General features: G+C 43.8%; 1 protein-coding gene across 1 annotated transcript in view; it reads left to right on the top strand.

Annotated features, from left to right (window-relative positions):
- Positions 1–232: 232 nt before the first annotated feature.
- SIAH3 (siah E3 ubiquitin protein ligase family member 3) overlaps positions 233–24,968 on the top strand; it is a 46,162-nt gene continuing 21,426 nt past the window's right edge. The window contains exon 1 of the mRNA XM_062576359.1: positions 233–367. Coding sequence (XP_062432343.1) covers positions 233–367 — 135 coding nt within the window. The remainder of the gene's footprint in view (positions 368–24,968) is intronic.

Raw genomic sequence — 24,968 nt, 5'->3', positions numbered from 1 at the left:
TTCGTTATTGGCTGTCTCCGGACCTCAAGGATAACATTTCTGTCCTTTCCATTGGCCGACCCACTGCTGCAAGCCTCTTCCCGTCTTATTTTGATGATGAATATGAAGGCATGCTAAGCCGTGCCGGAGCGTAGTCCTTGCCGGCTGCACTCCCTCCCCGGGCTCAAGGACTACGGGGCTCCGCCGCTGCTTCCCCTGCCCGCCGCCAGCAGCAGCAACCACAAAAGTTGTGATGCTTTTCTTCACCCAGTGCTTTGGGGCTGTGTTAGATCTTATCCACCTGAGGTTTCAGCACTACAAGGCAAAGAGGGTTTTCTCAGCTGCCGGGCAACTCGTCTGCGTTGTCAACCCAACGCACAGCCTAAAGGTGAGCGACAAATATTTGTCCGTTCTTGATCTCTTCTCGCCCTCCCCTCCTCCCCCGCCGGCGTTTCTCCGTGGGGAATGAAATGATGCTCGAGCGAGAGAGGCAGAGCGTTGTTAAAACATTGCAGCCCTGGCGAAGGGAGGGGGGGGTCGTGCTGTCCTTCCGCAGGATTTGCTTCGGAGCTGAGGGAAAGCAAGCGGCTTGGGACTTGCTAAAAGCAGTTTTGGGACATCGCCGCTCCCCACCCTGTCCCCGAATCGGCAAAGTTTCCTGGCTCCTTGCATTTGTGTAACAAATACTCAGGTTGCAAGTTCTTGGGGAAAAAAAATGATTGAAAAAGTTAGTTTGCTGAATAAAAGGTGCTTTTTGTGGAAGGATACAAGCCCGGCACCTAGACCATCCCCCAGACTGACACCGAAGCACAGTGTGCTGCTGATTAGCAACCAGGAGGGAGGAGAGGGGGGAGGCAGCCCAGAGGGGTCTGTGGCTGTGGATCGTGTTTGCCTTTTGGTGGAAAGGGCTGTTTTTGTCTCCTGACGGGCGCCGGGAGGTATTCCTCTGGCACTGAAAGTGTCCTTAGCCATTTGCAAGGTGAAGCTATTTTAAGCAGGAGAATACATTTGCTTTAATGCAAAACTATTTATAGACCGCATAAAACATTTCTCTTATTTGCACGTTTTGAGATTTTCACTGGCAAAGCAGCAACAGCTCTGTCTGTGCCAAAGCTCTAATGTTTTTAACCACACGTAGAGAAAGACCAGCAGGGGAAGAAAGCAACTGGGACACTTTAATTACTTTATCATGGTAATGAATGACCAAGTTCAATGAGGCAAATCTTGTTGTGCTGGAAGTCCTTGCAGACCTGACTTGTAGTGCTGCTCGACTAGCTTTATGGAAACTCAGAAATGAATTTATCTCAGGACAACTTCTCTTTGGCTCCACTGAAGTCCCCATGAGGAACTTGAAGGGGGTGCAAGGGGCATCTTCTCCGAGCTGCAGGGAGGTCCATTGATGGGATAGGTCCCTCTTCAGAGCATGGAAACAACATCTCAGCTCTTCCACTTTCAGATCCAAAAAGCAATACCCCCAAAAAGGGCAAATATCCCAGAGTTGTATTTCCAGTATCAGGCAGTGCTGGTGGAAAGAGGTCATTTCTAACACCGTGGCAGCTCTGGGAGGATTTCCCTCCATGACTGCTCTCAGCCTGGCGGCAGCGCAGAGTAGCCAGGGCAAACGCTCGGGTGCTGCCTCACTTCTCATGTCAGCACTTGCAGTGCTCTCCTCCGCTGCCACCAACACAAGCTATTTAAAAAACCCGCAGCCCTATTATTATCTTAAGAGATCTGGCCGCCCGAATGGATAAGCACTTCGCTGAAAGAAATAGCTGCATTCTTAAGTGCATAAAGAGATTTTTTTTAATGAATGCTTCTGTACTTGACCCCTTTTATGTGATTGTCTCCTGCTACTTCCGTCCATCACTTCAATTATAAAAAAAACTAAGTAAAAAAATGGTTATCATAGGTTATAACAATTTCAGTGCCAATGTCACTATGTGTGGTGAGGCCCCACAAGTAGAGAAAGGGATACCCACTAACTGCTCTCCTAGCATCTACTATTAGACCTGATTTTAATCAGTTCAGTTGCAGATTCTCTATGCTAGGAGCTGCAGGATTTTGTCTTCAGATGTACCGAAATAAATTGATACTTCAGTGCCTCTCTGCTAAATATATAGGGCATTTCACTATAAGGGCAAATCCCTTGTGGCCAAATTCTTCACTGTTCAGATCCAAAGCCCAGTTGACAGAAGAACAATGTCAGTACTGACTTTGCTGCTCTTGAGACCAGGATCTATAGGCAAAACTCTCTTGGAAATAAATGGGAGCTTCTAGGAAAGGGTCCTACATATAAGTGAAGTGTCCAAGGGAATCTTCACCCTCACATGATAGGGTTTCAGTGGGAAACCAGTTTCATGTGTTTTCCCATAGGTGCTTGTTGTGACACCAGGCAGATGGGAAGGGGATAAGAAACCTCCTTGGTCTGAAAAAGGAAATAAAGTGTAAAGTGAAATATGTTTTGAAGGTGCTTCTCAGTTACACAGTTCCCATCCTAAAGGGTAAATAGGAAGGCTTTAAGACTGGTTCCCGCTCACGATGTCTTGCTCAGTTTCCCCAAAACTTTTTCACTATTTCGCCATTGTTTTGTGAAACGTGATGTGAAAGGTTCTGTGAAAGGTAGCTCCATGCCTTTGTGCTGAATGCTTTGCAAAAGGCACCCATTAAATCCATTCCCTTCCAGTGCCAGAGAGCAGTAGGATCCCTTGGCGAAATCTAGATGTCTCCAAGTAAGACATCAAAATCTGAACTAGTCATCTTCCCTTCTCTTCCTTGGCAACAGAAAGGTAAACAGCTCTAGTGGGCAAGGTGTCCTGTCGTAAAATTGGTGTCTAAGACAAGGCAGGTGGATCTGCTTCTCGTGGTGGTCATTTTCCCCCAAGGATCACACATGATGGAGACTGCGGTCAGTCTCTCAGACACGGTGATCTGGTGTGGAGACATCTGAAATTGGGGCAGAGGAATCCTCTCCAAACTGTCCTGTTGGATTGAATAAGATGTGAGGGGCCTGAAGAAGGAAAAGTCTTAATGTATTCCTCTGTGTTGGTTTATAGTATTACGACTACTTTGATGTTTCATAGTCTATTATTTCTAGCTGGGTCATTTCAACTGTAACATTTTGTTGACAGCCCCCAAATCTATCTTCACAATTGACAAGCGAAGTGAAAACTGTATTAAGGTATGTATGTGGTCGATAAATACAAGCCTGCTAGGAAACAAGGGCTAGGAGTAATGTAATTTCTCTCCCTTCCCTCTAAGGCTTGAATATTTGTACTTAGACTAAAATTGCAAGCCTTTTGCAAAGGGATTGTTTTATTATATATCCACACAGCACCCAAATGAGCAGGTTCCTGGCTGACTACAAAAAATAATAAATGACAGGCATCATATTTTTGTGTTTGCTTATGCACATTGGCATCCCTCACACAGGTCAGGTCTTCAATCAGTGCCAATGTGCGTAACTCCATTAAAGCCAAATTGCACCAAAACCTCTATTCTTGCCCCTGTCCTTCAAAGGGGGCATTCAGTGGCATGGTAGGATCCAGTCCTCATGGACAGCCTGTAGTTGTTGACTGTGTGTGTTAATCAGCGATGTGGCTTCACGTAAAATATTCACTGGGCAGCACTGGGCAGGGGAGCCCTATCCTCCACAGAAATGTTGTATGTGGTGCTGCTCTCATGGTCATGAAGCTAAATCAAGAGGATCCTTGAGCAGAGTTAAAGGTGTCATTGAAAGCCTGCACCAGCATACTGCTGCTGAGATGACCACTTGGGCCTGTGACTGAGACAAGAGCCTTAACTTACCTCTCCCTTTAGGAAAAGCCCAGAAGTTGGTAGAGAAATACACACTTAAAAAGAAACTTGTTTCTTCATACAGCAAGGTTTATTAACTGAGAAGGCTTATGAGCTATTCGGTGTATTATAAGAGAGAAAACTCTGAGATCGTCAGTGCAGATACCTCTATTGATCTGCTGCTATTTTCCCTTTCTACAACAGGCTGACAAAGGCAGTTCTAACCAGGGAGAGACAATTTTGCAACCATCACCCTCAATTTTGCATGCTTGGCATGGGCACAGATAGGATTGGGTTTTGTTTTGGAGCCTCTTTGTCCTTCTTGCCGCTTTTTGCACGTTGTCCTTTCACGAGCTTTCCCAAGAATGTTAACAGCACCTTGAGACCTGGTGCTAAGCTGTAATCAAAATGCACTTGCTGAGCAGAGAAAATCGTGTATTTACTGCACTTCTATAGGTCACCTTCATTCTCAATCATATTATATGCGTTACCTTGTAACCTGGGTTTCCTTCAAGCATGCAGTCACCCTGAAGTCTCTCCTTGGAGAGGCAAGACAAGGCAGCGTGAGTTCACCAGCTCAATGACTGCTCTCCTTGAGGCCATTGTAACTAGAGGGAGCTGCTCAAGGAGCAGCATCCTGCTGGCTGAAGGCTTCAGCTTGCCAGGAAAGTTTTATGCTCTCTCAGTGTATGGAAGGAATAAATAATGATGTTCACTGTGCTCCACATACAGACAGCTCAACGACTACCTCTCTGCTTTTCCACCATTAATAACAGTCCCCCCAAGCAGCTCTAGTTGTACCCTTGGGTGAAGGTGGGTGCCCATGTCCAACATGTTGCTTCCCAGCACCATGAAGCCAGAAACCCCATGGATGGCAAAGTGCGGTGTACTGGACAGAGCAGTGCTGGTGGCCAGGCCAGGGCCCTGAGCTCCTCAACGAGGCAGCTCATACTTTTGGGAAGCTGGTCCCACACGTTGCTCTGCCAGGAGTCCTCTTCCATCTTCCTTCCTTCCAGGGCCAAGTTATGCTGCCGGCTTTTTTGCATTAAGCCTGCCCTTTCACTTAAACTGCTCTTTCACCACTCTGATCCTTGCTGGAAGAGTATTTACCAGGAATATTAATTCTTCTGATATATTACAGGTAATAACTTTGTCTCCTCTTAGCCTTTTGATAGGCAGAACAGACTAAGTCCTTTAGTCTTCTCTACCACCCTCTGATCTTCCTTTTTCTTTCTTTTTCTTCAGTTGGCTTCTTTCCTTGCCCCACAGGTCAATCTTACACAATATGTTATTGTAGTGTAATCACAGCCCAGCCAGGCCCTGACATTTTGCTAAAGTCTGTGCATGCCTATGTAAAAAATATTGTCTTTATTCAAGGAGTTACTAGCTTTGTGTATGCAATCTTAACTCTTTTGAATGTGTGAGAAAATGCAACTTTATTATAAAAATACCCTTCCTGGTCTTTGTGGGACTCAAAGGAACTCATTAAATTATGAAAAGAACCATATTTAAAGGAGAGCATAAATAGTTTAGCCTTACATTCAGAAAGGGTCACAGCTCAGTTTGTTGGGCCAATTTGAGTTATAACCTTTTTTTAAAGCAGCAAGGAATTTTGCTCTGAGTTAGGGAAGGGATTTGAATCATGTTACGACGGTCTGGCTCTGCACACAGCCGCCAGCCAAACAGCGCTGTAATCCACATTATCCCCAGCAGACCATAACGGGGGGATGGAAGTGCTGCGGTGCATTATGCCCCCATGAGATGTATTTAGTTATTTAGGGGTAAGGCAAGAGAGGGCCTCTGAAATGTACCGCTGACAATCCCTAGCCATCTGCTGCCATCCTCTCAGCAGAGACACCCTGAGGTCCCTGTAATCTGGGGAGCCCACGCGGTGTTTTCCTGCCTGCGGCAGCCCTAACCTGACAGCCAGCGCGAGAGGCTGCCTGCGAACCCGGGCTCTCGCCGAGCTACGTGGGTCTGCCCGCGGCTCAGGACCACCGCCACGTTAACACTGGGCACAGCAAAATCTGCAGCAGGCGTTAAAGTCCTTCTGTAAGGACACCGCGTCCTCGCAGGAGGCAGCGAGCAGCGCCGATTTGCTGCCTCTCCTTCGACGCTGCCTCTGCCAAACGGGCTGCGGAAGGTAAAATTGGAAATCAGCTTAACAGCAAACGCTCGGGAAGCCTCTGTGCGCTTGTCCACGGGCGTCTGCAAACGCGGCCGTGACGGCCCGCGCGCAGCCCCTTCCCTGCAGCGCAGGGGTGCGGGAGGGAGCTCCGGCGGCTCTCCCGGGGAGGCAGGCTGTGCGCGCCGCGCCGCGGCCCCTTCCCGGGCGCGCTCCTCCGCCGTGACCCGCTAACGTGGGGTTTACGGAGCTGCGCGCACGCACGCACGCGCGCGTGCACACCCCGCGGGCGGCGCAGCGCGGGCGGCGATTTAAGCGCCCTGCGCAGAGGTTGCAGCTGAAAACGAGGGCAGCTCCCGAGTTTAAATCTTGGAATAACAACTGCAATGTCTCCTCGGAGGGGAAGGGAGGGAGGGGATGAATTGCTGCCTCAGAAGTTTCCGTATTAATACTCGGAAGCTTCTCCTCCCACCCCCAACTCCCCCAAGCTGCCGTGGAAAATTAATTACCGCTGTTAACTGATGCCGTCTGTCATGATGCGGCTCTGGAGATGGGATAGAGTGGCTAAATATTGAGTTTGCTCCTACCTAGGGATGACACATCTGATTTTGAGGGTAGAACGGCTGGTATGAATTTTAATAATAAACTGAACTTGATTGCAGGGCGGTTTGAGTCAGATGCTATCAACGGGAGACAGTGCAGTTATCGTAATATTAGAGAAATGCCTCCCCACTCAACAGGGTGTTCGATAGCAGCGGTTAGAAGTAGCTATCCAACACAGCCACGTATTGCTGTCTAACCCACCCACTCTGATACGGCTCAGATTATCAAGAATTTCTCAGCGTGCTGCTTTGAGTTATACATAATGGCCAAATACCTCCCTTAGGAGAAACGCTGTCCCAAAATAATCACTGTGGCTAACACAGTGGGGTGCAGAGGAAAGAGAGATGTTTTAATAAAAGCCTTGATTATGTGAAATGAGTCGTGAGGTCTCAGTGCAGGTCCCAGCAGATGCAAGTTACACCCAGAAATCTCCACAGTTGGCATTAATTAGCACACTTTGTTGGTTGCCTCGGTAGAGAAGCCATGCATTGAATACAGCATTGCAAGCCCCGGATGTTAAAAAATCCTGGGTCAGGCTCCCAAGTATCATGAAATTTGCTTTAAAATTGAAATTTACAAATAAAATATTTTTGGTTTATTTGTTAAGATTCTATTCTAGTATCAAAGGCTTCACAGCTCACTTTTTTTCCATAGCTGGGAGCAGGAGAAACTTCTCAAATAGAGTCTGAGATGCTGAAGTTATCAGACGAATCTGGAAATCAGGGAATTTAAAGGAAACACAGTAAGAACTTTGGTAAAGGACCTGCTGCTGTGGTGCCCTCTCTCCCCTGCATCAGAGATAAAGCCCGCTCCTGGGATGAGGCAAGAATCATCTGCACTTGAAAATGGACAGGGGGGTTTGATGAAAGGTTGGTGCTGGAAAATGCTGGCTCCCTATAACTGAGCATTTCCATGTGAATGTACCATTTTGGGGAAAAGTAGCACAGGAAAAGGCTTCGTTTGTCAAGGGGAAGTGAAGCTGCCAACTTTGGTGCCTCCTATGCCGGGCAGAAAGCCCAGATTGATGATCCTTGTCCTGCTTGGCTCCAAGCTGGAACTTCAGGTCTCCCCCTACCACCTCAACACCTTTTCCACCTAATGAGTAATTGGTGTTTCTTACCCAGGTGCAGAACAGGGCACGTGTAGCTGGAAAAGAGCACATGCCTTTGGAAAGCTGAAAGAAATTTAGGCAATATGCTAATTTTAATACGATTTTTAGAATGGAGGCCATAAGCTGAGCAGAGCTGGGCAGCTAAATTCAGCTCACCTGGGTCTAGTGCCAACTTTTGGAGGAGCTGGAGAGTGCCTGGGTCTGAGCTCTTCATCTGGATCCTTCTGAAAATGGGAGCAACTTCCCAGCCTACCGCTCTATGCGCTTTATTTGGAATGAAAAGCTTGAGTGTTGAGACATTAAACACTTTATCAGGCTGCTTTATTTTTCCTTTCTTTTCATAGCTTGTCTCTTTTTGTTAAGTGTCTTTTCTCCTGAGCTATTGTTCCTCCTCACCCTGCTTGTTCCCAGCCATAAAAAGTTCTTAAAGCAAAGGATTATCCTTATCTGCCTGCCACTAACCTAATTTTGGCCTGTCAAAGGAGAGCATCACTAATTTTACTGCATCTTTGGATCCTTTATTTGCTTTTAAGCTCCTTCAAAAGAAATCACAACTGTTCTGTTCTCAAATTGCTCAGTGCCATCAATTTACCTATTGACAAATGAAGTCCCGTTATAAAGCAATAACCGACGAGGAGAGCTACAAAAAGTGGAGAAGTCTTGTTGTCACCTGATTCATTGATGCAGATGACGAGGAAGCCAAGAGTTTTCCGTGCCTGCAAAACATTATCATGATACGCCTTGGTGATTAGGACTTGAAGAGGCAGGTTGAGCTGAAGGTGCAACTGCTGCCTGTTGTCTACGACGCTGTGAACCACAATCACAATTTATTCACCAGAGCAGGCAAAAGAGAACATTTCCCATCTTCTTCGGTGTGCTGGCTCAAACTGCCTTCCAGCAGAGGTTTAAGCCAGCAGTGTGGACTGCGCATTATGAAGGTGGGCACGCATCCCTTCTGCTTCCCATCCGACAGGAGCGAACAGCTGGCAGAGCAGTGGCGGCAGCTGTGGTTTTCAGAACCTCACATGAAGATTTTTACCCCCAAGGATTTTTGAGCGTAGGGCTGAAGAGCTGGCTGAATGGTGAGATTTCAGTGGTGCATGGAGACCTCCTGAAAATGCTTCTGGGTGGTCTGCTAATGGTAACCACCTGCAGCAGCCCACTCAGCTCTCCCACAGCGGTCTCATTTAGAGTGGGAAGAATGTCCTGGCACTACAGGATGAATTGCCTGACACATATGCAGTGCACAACTTGAAGCCATTTTATTTATTTAGAGGCATTTCAGAGCACCTTATGTAATGTTAATGGACTTATCTTTAGCTCTCCCCTTTAGGTCTCAGCAACAACAAAAAAAATGGTGTTGTGGGAGAGTGCCAGACACCTCCAAATGCCTTGTATGCTTATTTCGGTGTAATTTTTTTAAAGCAGAAAAATGTTTGAAACAACCCTGCAAATGAATTAATCAATTATTTTCACACCAAATCATGTGCTTTAGGTTCTATTCTTTTCTTCTAAAGCAATTCATTCCAAGATGATCCAAAATGAATTTCTTTTTTCTTGCAGTTTGCCTTCCCTGCTAACAAATAAACCATTTGCACTGTTTTAGTGTAGAGTTACACAGGAAAATATTGAGCTAGAAAGTGGTTGGAGGATTGCCCATCTTCTCCCAGGAAATGTGCAGCAAAGAGACACAGGTTCTCGTGACTATTTTAAAAATAAGATCACACTCTCCTTGCATGAAGTGTCAGCTGAAATGGAAAGAGAACCAGAGAAAAGGGGCACAAATGAGACAAAAAAAGATGAAATCAGTAACCTACCCTTGCAAAGAAAACAAATAAACATTACCGATGAGCAGAAAGGTGGCTGCTATGGAGCAGAACAACACATTAGCAGAGGATGAAAATGTTCTTCCACTATTAGAGACTACCATGTGGAAAATAAGCAAAGTAATAAGTGTGAAAATGGAGTAAATCACTACCACAAGGGGATTACGTATGGCAGCTGGGGCAGACAGGAAGGTTAAGGTTACCTTCAGGTTTTTGCGGAAATGAGAGTTTGAAATGGAAACGGGATGGTAGCACTAGCAGTATCAGACTGCGCTATATAACAAGCCATCCCTATCAATGCACATATGCTGAGCCAGGTTTCAGAGTAGTGCCGTGAACCCTGCAAGATTGCTCATGGGTTTAACATTCAGCATGTGCATGGATTCAAAAATATGTGTGTTTTGCAGGATCCAAGCCTTATTCTGATACACTTATTCTAAAGGCACTCAAGCTAAATCTAGTTGAAGACCTTATGAAAAATCTGCAGGAGTCCATCAAACTCATCCACTTCATTTGAAGAGGGGATTCAAGGCATCTTCCTCTGTAGTAGGGAAGTGCAGCCTGGAATATTAACCGCGTCACTGCTGCCCTGCATCATTGGCTCAGATGAAGATGCCTGCTGCATCCCATAACAGGGACCTGTTATCTCAGCTGGTTGGAGCCCTACAGTACGAAAAGGCAGATACAAATTGCATTAACAGAACAGCAAGGACCAGGCTTTGCCTGTGGGGTTGTATCTCTGTGACTTCTCTATTGATGCTGCTTGAGAACTCCTCTGAGGACATCCTTGACTGAGATACAACTTGTGGAGCCTAAAGTTGGAGGGATGAATTGCCTTTAAAGGAAGCCTATCTTTCTCATCACTGATTATCAAGGAAGACCAGAAGACTAGCTTGAGATAGATACTTCATTTTTACATGGCTGAAGTTAGGTGAAATTAACTCCACCAGTGCCCCATAGTACCTTTGACTTGTCCAAAAGAAAATCTCTTCAGTCTCCTTAAGATAAATCCAGAAAACTTGAATCCTATACTCAAATGTATTCACTATTAGTTTACAGAAGTTTAGATAAGAATCTATTTTCCATTCCCTGAAAGTGAGCTTTGAGGGAAATTTCAGATACAGCAAATGTCCCGCAACACAACTGAAGGGTGAGAACTTTTAATTCTTTCTACTACAAGGAACTTCTACTCAAGAAGAAAGTAGGGAATAACTTTTTTGGTTAATTGACAATGGAGGCTTCAAGCAAAACAGCTGAATAGACCATAGATGCTGTCACCATTGCCAGGCAATGTAGAGAAACAAAGGTTAATGTAGGATCCTTAACCTGGGACAGAATAATCCCTTGCAAAGTTACAGGCTGGAGATTGAGTGGACAGCAGGCAGCTTTGCAGAGAAAGCCCTGGGGATCCTGGTGGGAGAACAGGTTGAACATGAGACAGTAGTGTGCCTGCTGTGGTAAAGACCAACCACTCTCTGATCTATGTAACCAGGGGAATGACTGTTACCTGTACTATATCACAAGTTCAGCACTTGCGAGACTTCATCTAGAGTACTGAGACCATTTTGAGGCTCCTTAATACAAGAAAAGCACTGATGTAGTGGAGGAAGCCCTGCGGAGGGCCACTAAGGTGGTCAGGAGCTTGGAAGTGCAAGGAGAGGCTGAGAGAGCTGGGCTTGTTCAGCCTAGGGAAGGGAAGGGTACGTGGGATACAAGGGCTGTTCACAGCTAACAGATGGGATGGTAGAGAGAAGACAGAGGCAGACTCTTCCTAGAGATACATGCTGAAAAGACAAGAAAACCAGAGCTATGCTGAAGCAAGGAATATTTTGACTAGATATGAGGAAAAAATTATTTCCCATGGGAGTACATGGGAAATATGAGTATGGCCTTTGCACAAATTGCCATAGAGGAGGTGGTATCACCATCCTTGAAAATTTTCAAAACTTGACTGGACGAGGCCCTGACCAACCCGACCTAACTTTGCAGTTGACCCTGCTTTGAGCGGGGGATTGGACCACGTGATGCTCAGAGGTCCTTTCCAACTTGAATTGTTCTGATTTTTTAATCCTAAATATAAACAGAGCCTGGTGTGCAAGCAAGCATCTCAAGAGCAATCACTGGACATTTACATCAGCAATGATTAAGACAAACTGTGGGAAATATCAGAAGAGGATGAAAATGGAAGACTGACAGACATGTTGGAGACAGACAAGAGTCTGTGGATCAGCACAGGACACTGACATCAGTGAAAAAGTATTGAGCTATACCAGTTTTACAAGCATCTAGTAATTTAGAACTAGTCAGAGATACAAATCCTTACAGTAGGTCCAAAGCCCAGAGAGACTACCAGGTAATGAATTCAGTCTGGGCTGGAGGGGAGTCACTGTCACAGAAGAAGGATGACAAAACAGTAAGTTGTATTTTCAAATACGCTTTGGGATAAGCACCCTTATCGGTGCTTATATATAAATAAATTCTGAGGGGAAGAAGTCAGGCTGTTTAACATCTAGCTACAAAGACTTTGCACCGTGGCACAACGGTAAACACGTTGCCAAAGAGTGCTGCATGAATAACATGGAGCAAATAACCCGCCCAGCCACATTTGCCTTTCAGTCTCCTTATGGAATGGCTGCCAGCAGAACAATCTTGCCACGGGTTTATTCAATTAACTTCTTTATGATTACTTTTCCCCTACTTTTTTCCCTAATGCTTCAGACCTGCTTTTTGATATGCGAGCTGTGTTAATTAGCTGTACGAAGAGGTGCGAGGCAGAGTGGCTGCTTAGGTAGCGTTGTTTCTGTTCCCTGACTAGATTCTGCGTCTGCTCCCAGGCTTGATGAGGTTTGTTTCTTATGTTTTTCTTTTAACAGTGAAGGCCACGGTGCTGCCCAGGTGTTGGTAACTTAGAATGAGATAGAAGCATTTGAGATGAGGAAATGCCAATTTATTTGGCCTTTTTAGGCCGGTTCATGGCTTACAGGATGGAAGTCTGTGAGCGGCATGCATTTTCTTGCAGCAACTTAAAATGTTACCCATCCCGTACGACTCCCTTGGTCTCCTCAAGCTGTCATTGCCCTGGGTCATATGCTTGTTCCTCATGCCTCTCCCAGCCGAGTTCCTTGGTGGGTTTACTAGAAGAGTTTGCTTTAATATGCTAGACTGAAGACGCAGGCAAAACGCAGGTGTGTGCTGCTTGGCCATGGGGCATAGCTCGCAGCAGAGTGGTGGTGCAGGCACTGGGATCAAGAATGTCTGAGACTGCCCTTGCAAGCTTTGCCAGAGGATATCTGACAGGAGCTTTGAGGCACTGGTCCTTGAAAAACATTGTGGTGGCTTTTAAGATTCGTTGGCCTGAGTAAGGAGTTTACATTTCATTTTCCCTTCTCACAGTCCTGCAAAATAGTTGTGATGTGGTTAGATTCTTGGCTAAATTAATTTCCTCTCTGTCATTGCTCTGATGAATGTTTTTTTAGGAACCTCTTTCTCCCTGTTGCATCAAGCAGCATCCTGTGCCTGTATAAATGTCTATCTCAAGATATGTAGCTGGCTTAGATGTTTCATTATCTGCATGTTGGGGAGTGGGTGCAAAGAGATGCATTTCCCACAAGCACACGCCAACATTGATAGAGCACAAAAACAAAGAAGGCAGCAAGTGGCAGACACCTGTTGCTTAAATAAGGGTGCATTTGCTTGCAGGCAATTCACAACTACACTCAGGTCAAGTTTTAAAGTGCCTCAAGAAAACAGATACAAATGCTTGCAGCAGTTCAAATTCACTTCATCTAGTTTCTCCCTTAGAGCCACGCAGGAACCTTTCTTCCAGCTGTAACTTCTGCCTGGACTCTCAGAATTATATGTCATGTGGGAAATAATACAGCTTTAAAAATAAATGAAACTTCTACTGGATTTCTCTAGCCACAGAAAATACATCCAAAAACAGGCTCAAAAATGTTAAGGTCATGCAAGGTTGCATAAACATAACCACTGGCTTGTAAATAACTGATTTTAAAGACTGAATTTTCTTTCAGGCTGTTGGTAAAAGATGAAGGCACTATCAGAAAACAGATCTAAAACCAGCCTAATTCTCTCCAGCAACTTCACAAAGCAACTGGAGATAATTTAGGGTTGCAGCTAAACTGGAAACATAAGCTACTGATGAGGTATCTCTTAATAATTTTTAAGCCTTTAATGAATTTTTAATAGCAAGCAAGTGATTAGAAAAAAAGCATCCCAGTTCACGATAAATCCAAGCTGCATCTGGGCGTTTTGTCTATTTGCTGCTTTAACTAAAGTAATTTTAATTTGCCAGGAGCCAATCAAAGCCTGTAACAAAAGAACTCAAACTATTGAAGCAGATGTTGGGGAAGGAAAGACCTTTTCTTTACTCACTCATAGGGAAGATTAATTGATGCTGAAACCAGCCTTTCAGCTTGTTCTAATAATAACTTTTGTTTCTTGACTTCTACAACACAGAAGAACCTTGAAGATGAAGTAGCTTCTGCATGGTTTTTCATGCAAAAGGGTCTTTAGGCTCTCTCCAGGCAACTTGTGCAGTTGCTTGCAGCCAGATTCTGTCCTGTCTAACACGTATTTGTAGTTCAGGTGCTCCAATAACACCTGTGCCACCCGGTGTTTGCAAGTAGCCAAGAGTTGAAACAGGAGCGAGACCCTAGTCTGGCCCTCTGCAGTTGAGTAGTCCTCCACTCTATTTCCAGTTTTACAGCAAATTCTTATCCAGTGTGGGGAACAAACCTATCTATTGGTAGTTCTATTTCCCTTGGTGGGACAATCCAGACTTCCCCAACACCCATCCTGTTAACAAGCGTTCATGAGTTCATTGGTAAAATTTGACTGATCTCTCTGGAAAGCGCCCAGTTACCTGCACTGTGACTGAGCCCAGTGCTCTGAGCCCAGGCTACGGCTAAAAATGTGGCAGATAGTGCTCGTGTCAGAGGTCTGATGAGCTCATCTCTGTAACTAAGCTTGTTTTTGTCCTCAGTGTATGAACACAACCTTTGAACCTACTGGTACAAGCAGGCACTGATGGACTGGACCTTCTCTTGTCCCCACTAGTCCCAGAACCTGGGGTTCAAGAAAGGACAGAGCAAGGACACATTAGAGGTTGGTAATAATCCAGTTGGGGCCTAGAGGCTAAATAGATGCATTAGGCAGGTGCTGTACCTGAGTTAATAAGCCCTGCAAGAGAGGATCTATTTGCTGAAGCATCCGGCCAAGCTGTTGTGGTTTATCTGCATTCAAAGCTGGTGAGTACCTTCAGGTGCTGCATTTGTCTACCACGCAGCCTAAGCAGCTAGCTGAGGTGCTTTGTAGGGTATTTGTGCCCTTGGTTTCTTTCTCTGTGAATGAGGTGGGGGACAATATTCTTCTACATCAATTAGGTGATTTGGGATTTTTCAAATCTGACTGCTGTAGGTTGAGCAGCTGTATGCATATGAAGGACTCATCCACAAGACCAGTCCAATTGCCATAAATACTGTGAGCTGGCTGAACCCTGTGATGTCCATGGTACTGAGGGCGATGTACTCTCATGAGCTCAGAATTGAGCAGTAAATGTGTAAGACCAGAAATGAGGATGTTGAAGCTTATTTGTAGCCACTGAAGTTTGTTTTTTTACCTTAATCATTTAATGATGATTATACTCTACTTAGAAAATATAAAGCATTTTAGGAGTGTTAAGTAATACTTACAGGGCTCATTAATCCATGGCTAATATGCAGCCACCACTGAGAGGGAATGAAGCAATCATACCGCACCAGCATTACACAGCAGGCCACCGCTGGCTGCCTTTGGGAGGGAAGTGAAGGATGCCCTCTCCACCCGACACTGTGGGAGGAGGTGGAGTGAGACAGAAAATAATGGTCTGAGGTAGGTGCCATGAGGCATGCTGCAGCCCCCTAACCTCCCTTGTAATAAGGTGCTGGGTTTTTAGGGTAGATCTGCAGCATGAACATGTTGATACACAACTTGACATTTTCTCTAATGAAGACAGCAAAGTTGGCTTTTGGTTTCAGTTTCTGGCCAGAGTAAAATTCAACTGCCTACATCAAGGTTGAAGATACTTTCTTGGAAAGGTGTGTATCAGCATAGCAACCTCTGTACCTTTTCCTAGCAAAGACAGAAGGTCCCTTCAAAGTTTCATCATATATCATCTATACTTCACCACACCAAAGACCCAATTATTAAAAAAAAAAAAAAAAAAAAAAAAAGGAAGGAAGAAGCATTAGCTAGTCTTCACTCGTAAGGAAAGAGGTTGTCTATTGAAACAAAAATGGTCTCCATCTCTTCGGGTTTTCCTGGCGATTCTCCATGCACCAGTGGTCAAAATGCACCTCATGTAATCCAAGGCATGATGAGTTCACAGCATCAAAGTAGAGACAGAATTTGCAGTACCTGCAACATAGGCCAACTAGTCTTGGGGCTCTAATTTCAGAGTGGGTTTAATTCTCATAGAAAATATCCTACTGGCACACAATAATAAAAATGCCTCTCAGTTCAGTGACATTCAGGAGGTTCTTAAGTGACAGAAAATTCAAGGGGTTACGGTGAACTACCTGAGGATGGCGTAAAGCAAGAACAGGAGTATGTCAGGGAATAGTAGATGTACATGTACTACATGGCCAAAGGCAGTATTTTCATTTGTCCTGTCAGAGAATCATATTTTCCACCATATCTGGCACCATATGAGATGAGTATTGAGTCTGTCACAGTCCCAGGCGATTATGTTTTGTGCATTGCCTTCACATCTAGTGTGTGAGATAAGGCTGAGGTCAGTCATGAGCTGGCCAGCCTGTATGACCAGGTGAACTGCACCTTGGATGCAGCACAGTGTCAGGGTCAAATCTCAAAAGAGGTACAAATCTCATTTACCCTGAGAGGCTGCTGTTATTCTAAAGCAAAGAGAGGAGTAGAAGCCAGCTTTATGGTGGGCCCTCCTTTCAAATCCAGTCCCAAAGCTGAGAAAGGAAAGAAATGCATGTAACTTATGAGGTAAATACTTCTCCAGGCAACTGTCTGAGTAGCGGTGAAAATAGATTTTACTATCCTTTAATCAAAACTGTATTTTGGCCACGACTCTGAGGTGGAAATACTTGGAAATAGCGTGGCTGGCAGCAAATGGACACACTCCCCACCACATTCTTGCTTTGTGCTGTCCTGGTTGCTAACGCAGAAATATCCTGCACGTTCCTCTAATCCAGCAGCAATGGCTGGGGAAGCAATAAATGCTGTACCATGATGTGATGCTCCTGATTTTCCAGGATTTTTATCTAAGCATTGATGTTTATTTAATTACCATAAAGCAGCTGCCTTATTGCATCTAAAATACATCTATTTGCCTTAATTTTACAGTATGGTAATTAACTACCAATGACTTATCTAAAACGTATTTACAGAGGGAAATGTCAGAGATGCATAACTTCTCATGGCCAATAAATACATCTGCAATAACCCATTTGGTATTTAATTAACTTACTTATGAGCTCACCTCTGAGAAAAATTATTTGAGAGAATTTGTTCGCTATGATGCTTAAGCAGGTTCTCAAACAGAGAGATGATGCACTAGCTGCAGGTCAGCAAAAATTTTTGCGCTATTATGGTGGAGTGTTTTGCTATTCATACAGGCTTAACATGGCTATAGCCTTCACATCATTTTTAAGTTAAACTATTAACCACACAGAAAATCAATATGCAATAGAACAAGGTTCATTAAATGGAGCATAAATCAACCCATCTGTAGACACTGTAGGCACAAAAGACTTTCATAAAGCTCTTGGCCCGTAAGGACCAAAGAAGAGGAGACTGTTATCATGAACACATTACTGTGGCCTAAAATGCATCCAATCTGGGTTCAGTAATAATGCTAAAAAATATTAACCTGGGGAGAAGGGGAGAATATGTGTCTGCCAGGACCTAATAACAATGTGGTCCTTCAAGGGTTCCTTCTGCTGTAACTTGCTAGATGAGATGGGAATCACATGAGCTAAAAGGATCCTCCATTTCTGCAGCATGCTCAGGGATATTGTCCTCCTGGGATGTTAGAGTACTGATCCTTCAGAGGAGGGTCATACCACCATCCCGGAGGACCGCCGAGCTGCCTCTCAGTCATTAACATCCAAGAACCACAGGGCATTACGTTTGTGTCTTCTTTGGGCTAAACAAAGTGCAAGCTATAAGACTGAGGATATTGCACTCCTCATCATCAATTTTATGTCCTCAAAGCACATTTTGTACATGACTGAGGACATACATTGGGAGACAAGAGAGCAAACCTGGCAGCAGGGGCAAAGAAAAGGAGGAATCTGATTCATAACTTTGCTGGCATAACAACAGGGGGAAGCTTTGGTGAGGGCACAGGGAAATGTTTTTCCTCGCAGGCATAAATTCACATATTTTAAAGCTGAAAGAAGCTATTATGGTAATCTCTTCAGACCAGCTGAGCAAACACCAAGCCAAGATCCCTTCTCAGGAGCTTGAGGTCATAAATTCAGCTACCTAGTGTCTTTTAGAAAGACCTCTGCATTGGACACAATGACTTTCACTGGTGGAGAGCACAACATGTTTATGGAAAAAAAAATGATGTTTTAAGAAATGGTACTGCTAGCAGAGAAAAAAAAGGCTACATTCAATAATCTAGGAAGGCTGAGATTTGGGGAGGAGGTGTTCAGTGTTTTGTTTTTCCTAAATGCTAAAGAAGTAGAAACAAGTTGAGATCCCACTCAAAAGCCTGGAAACTTGAGTATCTCCTCGCTCCTGCTCAGCAGAACTTTGATATCCCCACAGAAACACTGCATCTATTGTACAAAACAAAGTAACTTTACTGGGAGGGGAGAAGCAAAGAAACAGCCTCACAGAAATCAATCACAACTAATCAGTAATACAGGTTTATATCTGTTCACTGAGACTTCTTTCTTGGACAGCTCTGCAACAGTCTTGCATTTCATCAGTGCTCACCACATCAACCTGTCCTTTCCACAGCAGGTTTCCCCCATGTTTCTCTCCCTCCATTCGTAACTATGCCAGCTCTCACCAGTGCAGCCAACAGCTCTTAGCGACAGCTGGATCCAGAGAGCCCTTCAGCACTTCTTGTCCTCTGAGATTTTGTGAAAGTCACCCCCAGCTTGCAAACGCACTATGGTGGGCTTTCAGCACTCTGTCAAAGCCAGCAACATCTTCAGTCACCACTTACCCCAAGCACTAGCGTCCCAGCTCTCTGCACCTTCTCTTTCCAACAGTAGTTGTGATACGCGATTTTTACTCTCTCTCAAACAAAACTGTGTTTTGACCACAGCTCTGAAGTGTTGTACCACAGAAGAGGAAAAGTGGCCTGACCTATTCAGTCATTTTTCCCAGCCAGAGAGCCAGCAGAGAGCACCTTTCCTTGCAGAGCCTCTGCTCCTTGGGCTCCTGAAGCAGCTCTGGTCCTGCTCCTTCTGGGCTGTTACAGGGACCAACTGTGAGCTTTCTGCTCCCTCAGCCTGTGGGATACATAGCTGGCAAAATTATAACACTTTAATGCTCTACTTTTGTTCTAACTGAATGCTGAAGCTCCTGTTGCTGGTGACTGAATTGTCTTACTTGTTTTTTTTGCTGCAGTAGGGAGGCCATGGCTCATTGGTCTGGAAAATATCATGCTTGCCCTTGGCAAATAGCCAGGTTTTCATAAAATATTCTTCAAGTAGAAACTCTAGTTCTCCTTATAAATACTGTTGTCTCCATTTTAGAGCTGGAATAACCAAAGCCTTTTTGAGGTTAAAGCAAGGTCTGCTATGCAGAAAGAAGAAAGTCCCAGTTTCCTCTCTTTTGAATAAGGAGGTATTTTCAGTTATTCTGTGGAACAAGAGATGAAACCTCTTGTGAAGTCAGGGAAAATCTCAGGGGTTCAGCACTTACAGGTTCACACCTTGTATGAGCAGAAAGAAAAGGTCTTTTGAGGCTGATGAAAATGCATTTGATTTTGAAGGCACAGAAAGCCATTAATTATGCAGTTCTTGGAGATAATCAGTCCAGACACCTGTTATATAGAGAGATATAGTGCTAAGAAACTGCAGAGTAAACATAAGTTGACTGCATTTATAGCCCGGAAAAGGTACCTGTTGAAGGACACTCACTATTCCCTATCTCATCTTAAATTTCATGAAGCATGAACCTTGTGAAGACATTTCAGTTCCTGATAGGGCTGTTGTACCAGCTCCAACAGTCTAGAAAATGATTAAGAAAATTACTTTCATATGTGTGTTGTATTGTCCCAAGATTACATTAAATTTGTTATCCAAATCACAGAAAAAATGGAGACGCTGCTGGGTCTCCAGGGGCAAATGTGCATATTTCATGCCAGATGCCTTCTGTTTGTCCCTGAAGAAAGTGCCTTAGCACTGCCTGTGGGATGCTGCCTTTCAACGATGCCTCTGCCAATGGCCGTCACTGAGGGAAGACCTACAGCAACAGGCTTCTGCTGATTATTTGAGAGGATGAGGGAAGTTCTCATTGAATTTAATTTGTGCTAGAATTTACTTAGGACTGAACTGCAGCTAAAGTTTGCATCCAGATTTCACAACTGGGAATGCATTACAGTCATTTCCTGTGATTTTTGCTGCCTTTGAACCAAAACTAGAGAACTGGGCTCTTCTGGGGGCTGAGATCTGAACTAGAATGAGTGGAACTGAGAGGTAATTTCAATACCGAAAGGATGGACATGGTTTTGATCCCTTCCCCTTTTGTGAGAGGGGAATTTTATGAGCCTTCATTGAAGAAAAGTATGGTGGACTGAGCTTTGCCTCTCATGCCCCAGCCTTCAGTGCTGGCTAGAAGAGACCTCAAGGACCGTGGTTAGACTGCAAGGCTCCTCGCCCTGCACACAGCAGAGAAGAGCTCAGTTCCCAGAGGACTGCAATTAATCATAGAGAGTGCTCCAGGTTGTAGTCAAACTACCTACTGCAACTGCCTAACCCGGACAGGATGAATATTTACGTTCACTGATTGCAATGAAAGCTGAAGTCTATGGACAGTAGGTGTCCTGGGCTGAATTTGGGTACCAAAACACACACGACGATGAAAGCAAGTCTTTGAGCTAAACCCTTTGATTTTACCAGTGACACGATCTAAATTCTTACCAGGCGTCTACAGGGAAAAAATCTCCATGGACCATGCCTGCTGCAGAGATATCCACTATTTCAACCATGGCAGATAATACTGCCCTGCTTGTCAGATGAACTTAATTTTCCCAGTTCTGGGCTTTCTCTGATTTTAACAGTGGGAAGGGGATGAGCTGCTCAGAGTTATGTGTTAGAAAGTATGTTAGGATGATACAGCCAATGACAAGACATCCTATAAAATGAATGTGTCTGGCATAATGCTGCTGAAAGGGATGCAACTGGAGTGAATTTGGCTTGTATGGTCATTTCCCCCTTGGGCAGCAGACACCACTCTGGCTGGAGAGGCTTGTGATGGTGACATAGTAGCAGTAGCTCAGAAGATCAGTGTGACGCTTCAGTCATTTTGCAAACAGAGCTTCCTGGAAAGCAATCCTCCTGCAAGTGCTCAAATCTGCATTCCCTTGATCACTCAAATTCACAGTGAAACTGATATTGCATGGCTTGTGCTTTTCTTCCATCTTTTTTCTTCCCCTTAATATAGCCTGCTAAGTGGCCTGCTATTAATGGACATACATTAAACTGCTTGTCACAGCATGTTCAGCACCGGGAGCAGGAAATGATCATTTCAGGGGCACGGCTAAGAAAACCTGTAGAAGTGTCTTGGGGCAGAATGAAAATCTACTACTTGGGGATTAATTATCTGGAATTTAATGAGGCCAAAAGCCAGGGAGCAATTAAATATCTCTAGATGGAGAGGGTAGTTTCATGATAGACTTCAGTGATGAGGCTGGCTTAAAAAGTTCCTACTGTCTCATTTCAGCCTGTTACCAACATCACCATTTTGGGGCTGTGCTGTAAATCATAATGTTGAAATGATCTGCTTTGCAAGATCTTTTAGGGTTATATTTCAGCTGCAGCATTTCAAGAATAGGCTTAGTTTTCCACCAAACTGGAGTGAAGATGAGTGTCTGTGTGTGTGTGTGTATGTGTGTGTGTGCACCTGCATGTGCATTTTTGTACCTCTATGCAGAAGTGGTGTTTGCACACAGGAAATAATTTCAGAGTCTGAAATTCAGACATTTAGCAGTCTATACCACTAAATGAAAAAAAAAAGGCAAGGAGCAAGCTCTTGCTTGAAGCTAAACGCCACTGACTTCTTCAGCAGGTTAGAGCAAGCTTTTGTTGCAGCAGCTTTGTCTTAGAGAGATGTAGCTAGAGTGGTCCAGAGCAGAGCCAGGGAATAAACTAATAATTCAGCCATGTGGCTGATTAGGAGTCCAGCACTTGGGTTCACTGCTTGATTTTCTTTTGCTGGGCACAGCCATGTATCTGTCTGCACTAAAAATATCTAGCTCCAGATGCTGGTTTTGTGTTTATAGCCTAGCTGTTTGACGTAATCAAACCCTTTAACTGCAACATCTTCAGAATATATTGGCTTGGGTTTTGATCTCCTTAATCTAGCACACATTTATAAATAAAAGTTGTTCTTTTTGTACTAAGTTTCACATTGAATAAATCAACAGGAGTTTTTGACGATAACTTTTTTCCTGATTTACATTAAGAAATTTGTGAAAAGTCCCTATGCAAGAAGTCAGTGCTTTTAGTAAAGATGTTGCATGATACAATTCTTGACTACTACATCATCTATCATATAGATATCTATTTTGCAATAGCCAAAATCCAGTCCTATCTTCTATTTCATCCAGTCCAGCTTTTCTTCAGAGTTCATGTTTCTCTCCAAGTACAACAACCGTATCACTTCAGTTATTGCCTACCACAGCAAAGAGATCAGACATGCTTTCTGGCTTCTCTATACAGTATATCAACTGCAGTTATGCAGGAACTGTTACAATTATGCAGGAATATTACAAGGAACTGTTACATCAACAAGATGCAGACAACAGGATTAAAACACTATAGGATGATACATATAATATGAAATTAGAGGCATCCTACTTGACCAGGTATATTTATATATATATATATATATATATATATATGTATATGTTAGTTGGTATATGGGGCCTAGGAAGATTTGAGGAATTGAAGATAATTTTTATTTTAAAAATGAATCAGACTATAACCATTCTGGGCTTGAGTAGCATCTGATCATTTTTTCTTGGCCATAGACCAGGCCCAGGGAAAACCCGTTCCATCCCCCTCCATCAAGCGTTTTGTTCTTTAAACAAAGATCAGATGATCAGATGTAGCTCAGCTTTCCTTGCTTCTCCACAGGCTTGTATCAGTGCAGATGTTTATGGAGAGGACATAATGGTTTAAAAGCTCTAATTTTGTTACCCTCTCTGGCATCTAAGCTGATTCTAATGAGATTAGGAAAGTAGTTTCTTACTTAGATAGGGTCAATTTATCTTGGAGGAGGTAGAGAGAGGAGACACTAAGGGTGCCAGCACTAGCTCTGTGCAGGCTAGGAGACTTGCTAATGCAGTGTCCTTCACCACATCCAAAGGCAGGGCAGAGCAACCCGTTTTAGTCATTCCTGTTTCTTTTGCATTTATCAGGAAACAGGGTGCTCTCATGTTCCCACAAGTGCAGTTTATGCAAAAGGAGGGTCCTGAACCCGGGTGCTGAGGTTGCATCAGATCAGTGTGGAATTACCACACCTGATGTATCATGTGGTCTCACCTTAATGCAGTGAAGGATGGCAAGAAACCCAGAGATTTAGACAGCAAACACATTTGCCTGTCAGCACTCCTGAGTGTTTTCATCATACACAACCAGACAAGGAGAAGTTCATGTATGTATAAGGAAGGTGGCTTAAAGGTCAGAAAATATCAGGACACTACCAAACCCTGAGGAGCTCTTGTGAAACAATACTACTACTACTACTACTACTACTAAAAACAATAACAACAAGACAACGACGTCAGGAAGAAGAGCCCTAAATAACTACTGCTGTAGTGATTGGCTAGTGGGCTGAGGATCAAACAGGAATTTTTCAAACAGGATTTTCATGATTAGAATTAAATAAATTAAAATTAATTCATGATTAAAAATAAATAAATTAATAAATTAAAATATTGCTGTGATCACTTACAAATTGGGAATATTTTTTCATGGCTACTGAAATCAAGTGTTACAAACTTCCAACAAAGTGGTTGTTTTTACGTTGTAGGTCTTCAACTGTTCTGTGACATCTGAGTTCTCGAAGCGTCATTCCTATTTCCTCCAAGTTTCAGCAAGATTGCCAGGGACTACAAGGCTGGGTTTATTTTCATGCAACTTTCCATTTTCAGATTTCCTTTTCTTTCATTTCATTCATACCATTTCTTACCTTATTCGCCCCTCCCCCCCCCCCCAATTCTACTCCCCCAGTGATTCCTCCCTTCTTTGCAGACTTCTTATTTCTGGTGCCAAAGACAGAAGATATCTGACCAAGTACAGGGCCTCATTTTACTCAGAGGAGGGAGAGAGGTACACCTAGATTAAATGCTAAAGCAGATCAGGGGACTAGCACAGAAGACCATGCCTGTTTGTTTCCTTTGACTGTTAGGAGGAGCCCATACTGACTAGCTCTTATGTGGAAACCCGTGATGTCAGGTAAGATGGATCTCACTTTTTCTTTGAGCTGCTTTTGAAACCTTCCTGTGATCTGAAAACTTTAAAATACAGAGTATAAAACTTTAAACAGAGTTCTATTTTTGAGAGAGTAGCTACTCTAGCTTTGCAGAGTGGAAGACAGTATCCTTTTCACATGAGAGATCTCCTCAGCTTATGAGATCTTCAAAGGTATTTTGTTCTATGAATCTTAACAAAAATCTGAATTTTGTCCTACCTATAATCAATATCGTGATATACTACATGCGCTGCTTTCTATTTGTGTACAAGTGGAAATACAATTCTGGATGTATTTTTTTACCTCTCTGCATTTGTGCTAAATCCCCATGCCATCAGAACATGTTGGAATGGTTCATTTGCATTGACTGGAGGAAAGATGAAGATAAGGAGTGAGAATATGAACAAAGAAACTATATACTCTTCTATGGGTCATGCCAGATTTCTATGCTGGAAAGAAGAGAGTGTAACACACTCCCTTTCTGGGTTTCACTTAGTTCAGGCATCTTTTGCTGTGACTCTATAAGCAGGACACACAACTTTTAAGTATAACATGGTCATTTATTAGTTAATATAGAAAAAAAAATAGCTGAGGTTTCACATGCTACAAGGCTAAACATTGGTATACTCAGCCTCGCCAATAAGACATCTGACAAGTCTTTGCTGGCCACGTAGTCTGAAGTCAGGTGGGAAAATACTGGTTTCTACTTCTCCTTGTGATAGATACTGAGTGTTGGTGAATTTTCAGTTTCTGACTCTCTGTTCTTCTCTTTAGGACTTTATATGTTCTCATGGTGGTGCTTTTCTTCTCAAACTCTTGAGCTACTACTTATCCCCATCTCAGC

The sequence above is a fragment of the Rhea pennata genome, chromosome 1 (assembly GCF_028389875.1).
Source record: "Rhea pennata isolate bPtePen1 chromosome 1, bPtePen1.pri, whole genome shotgun sequence".
NCBI lineage: Eukaryota > Metazoa > Chordata > Aves > Rheiformes > Rheidae > Rhea > Rhea pennata.
This window is presented reverse-complemented; position numbering and strand designations above follow the sequence as displayed.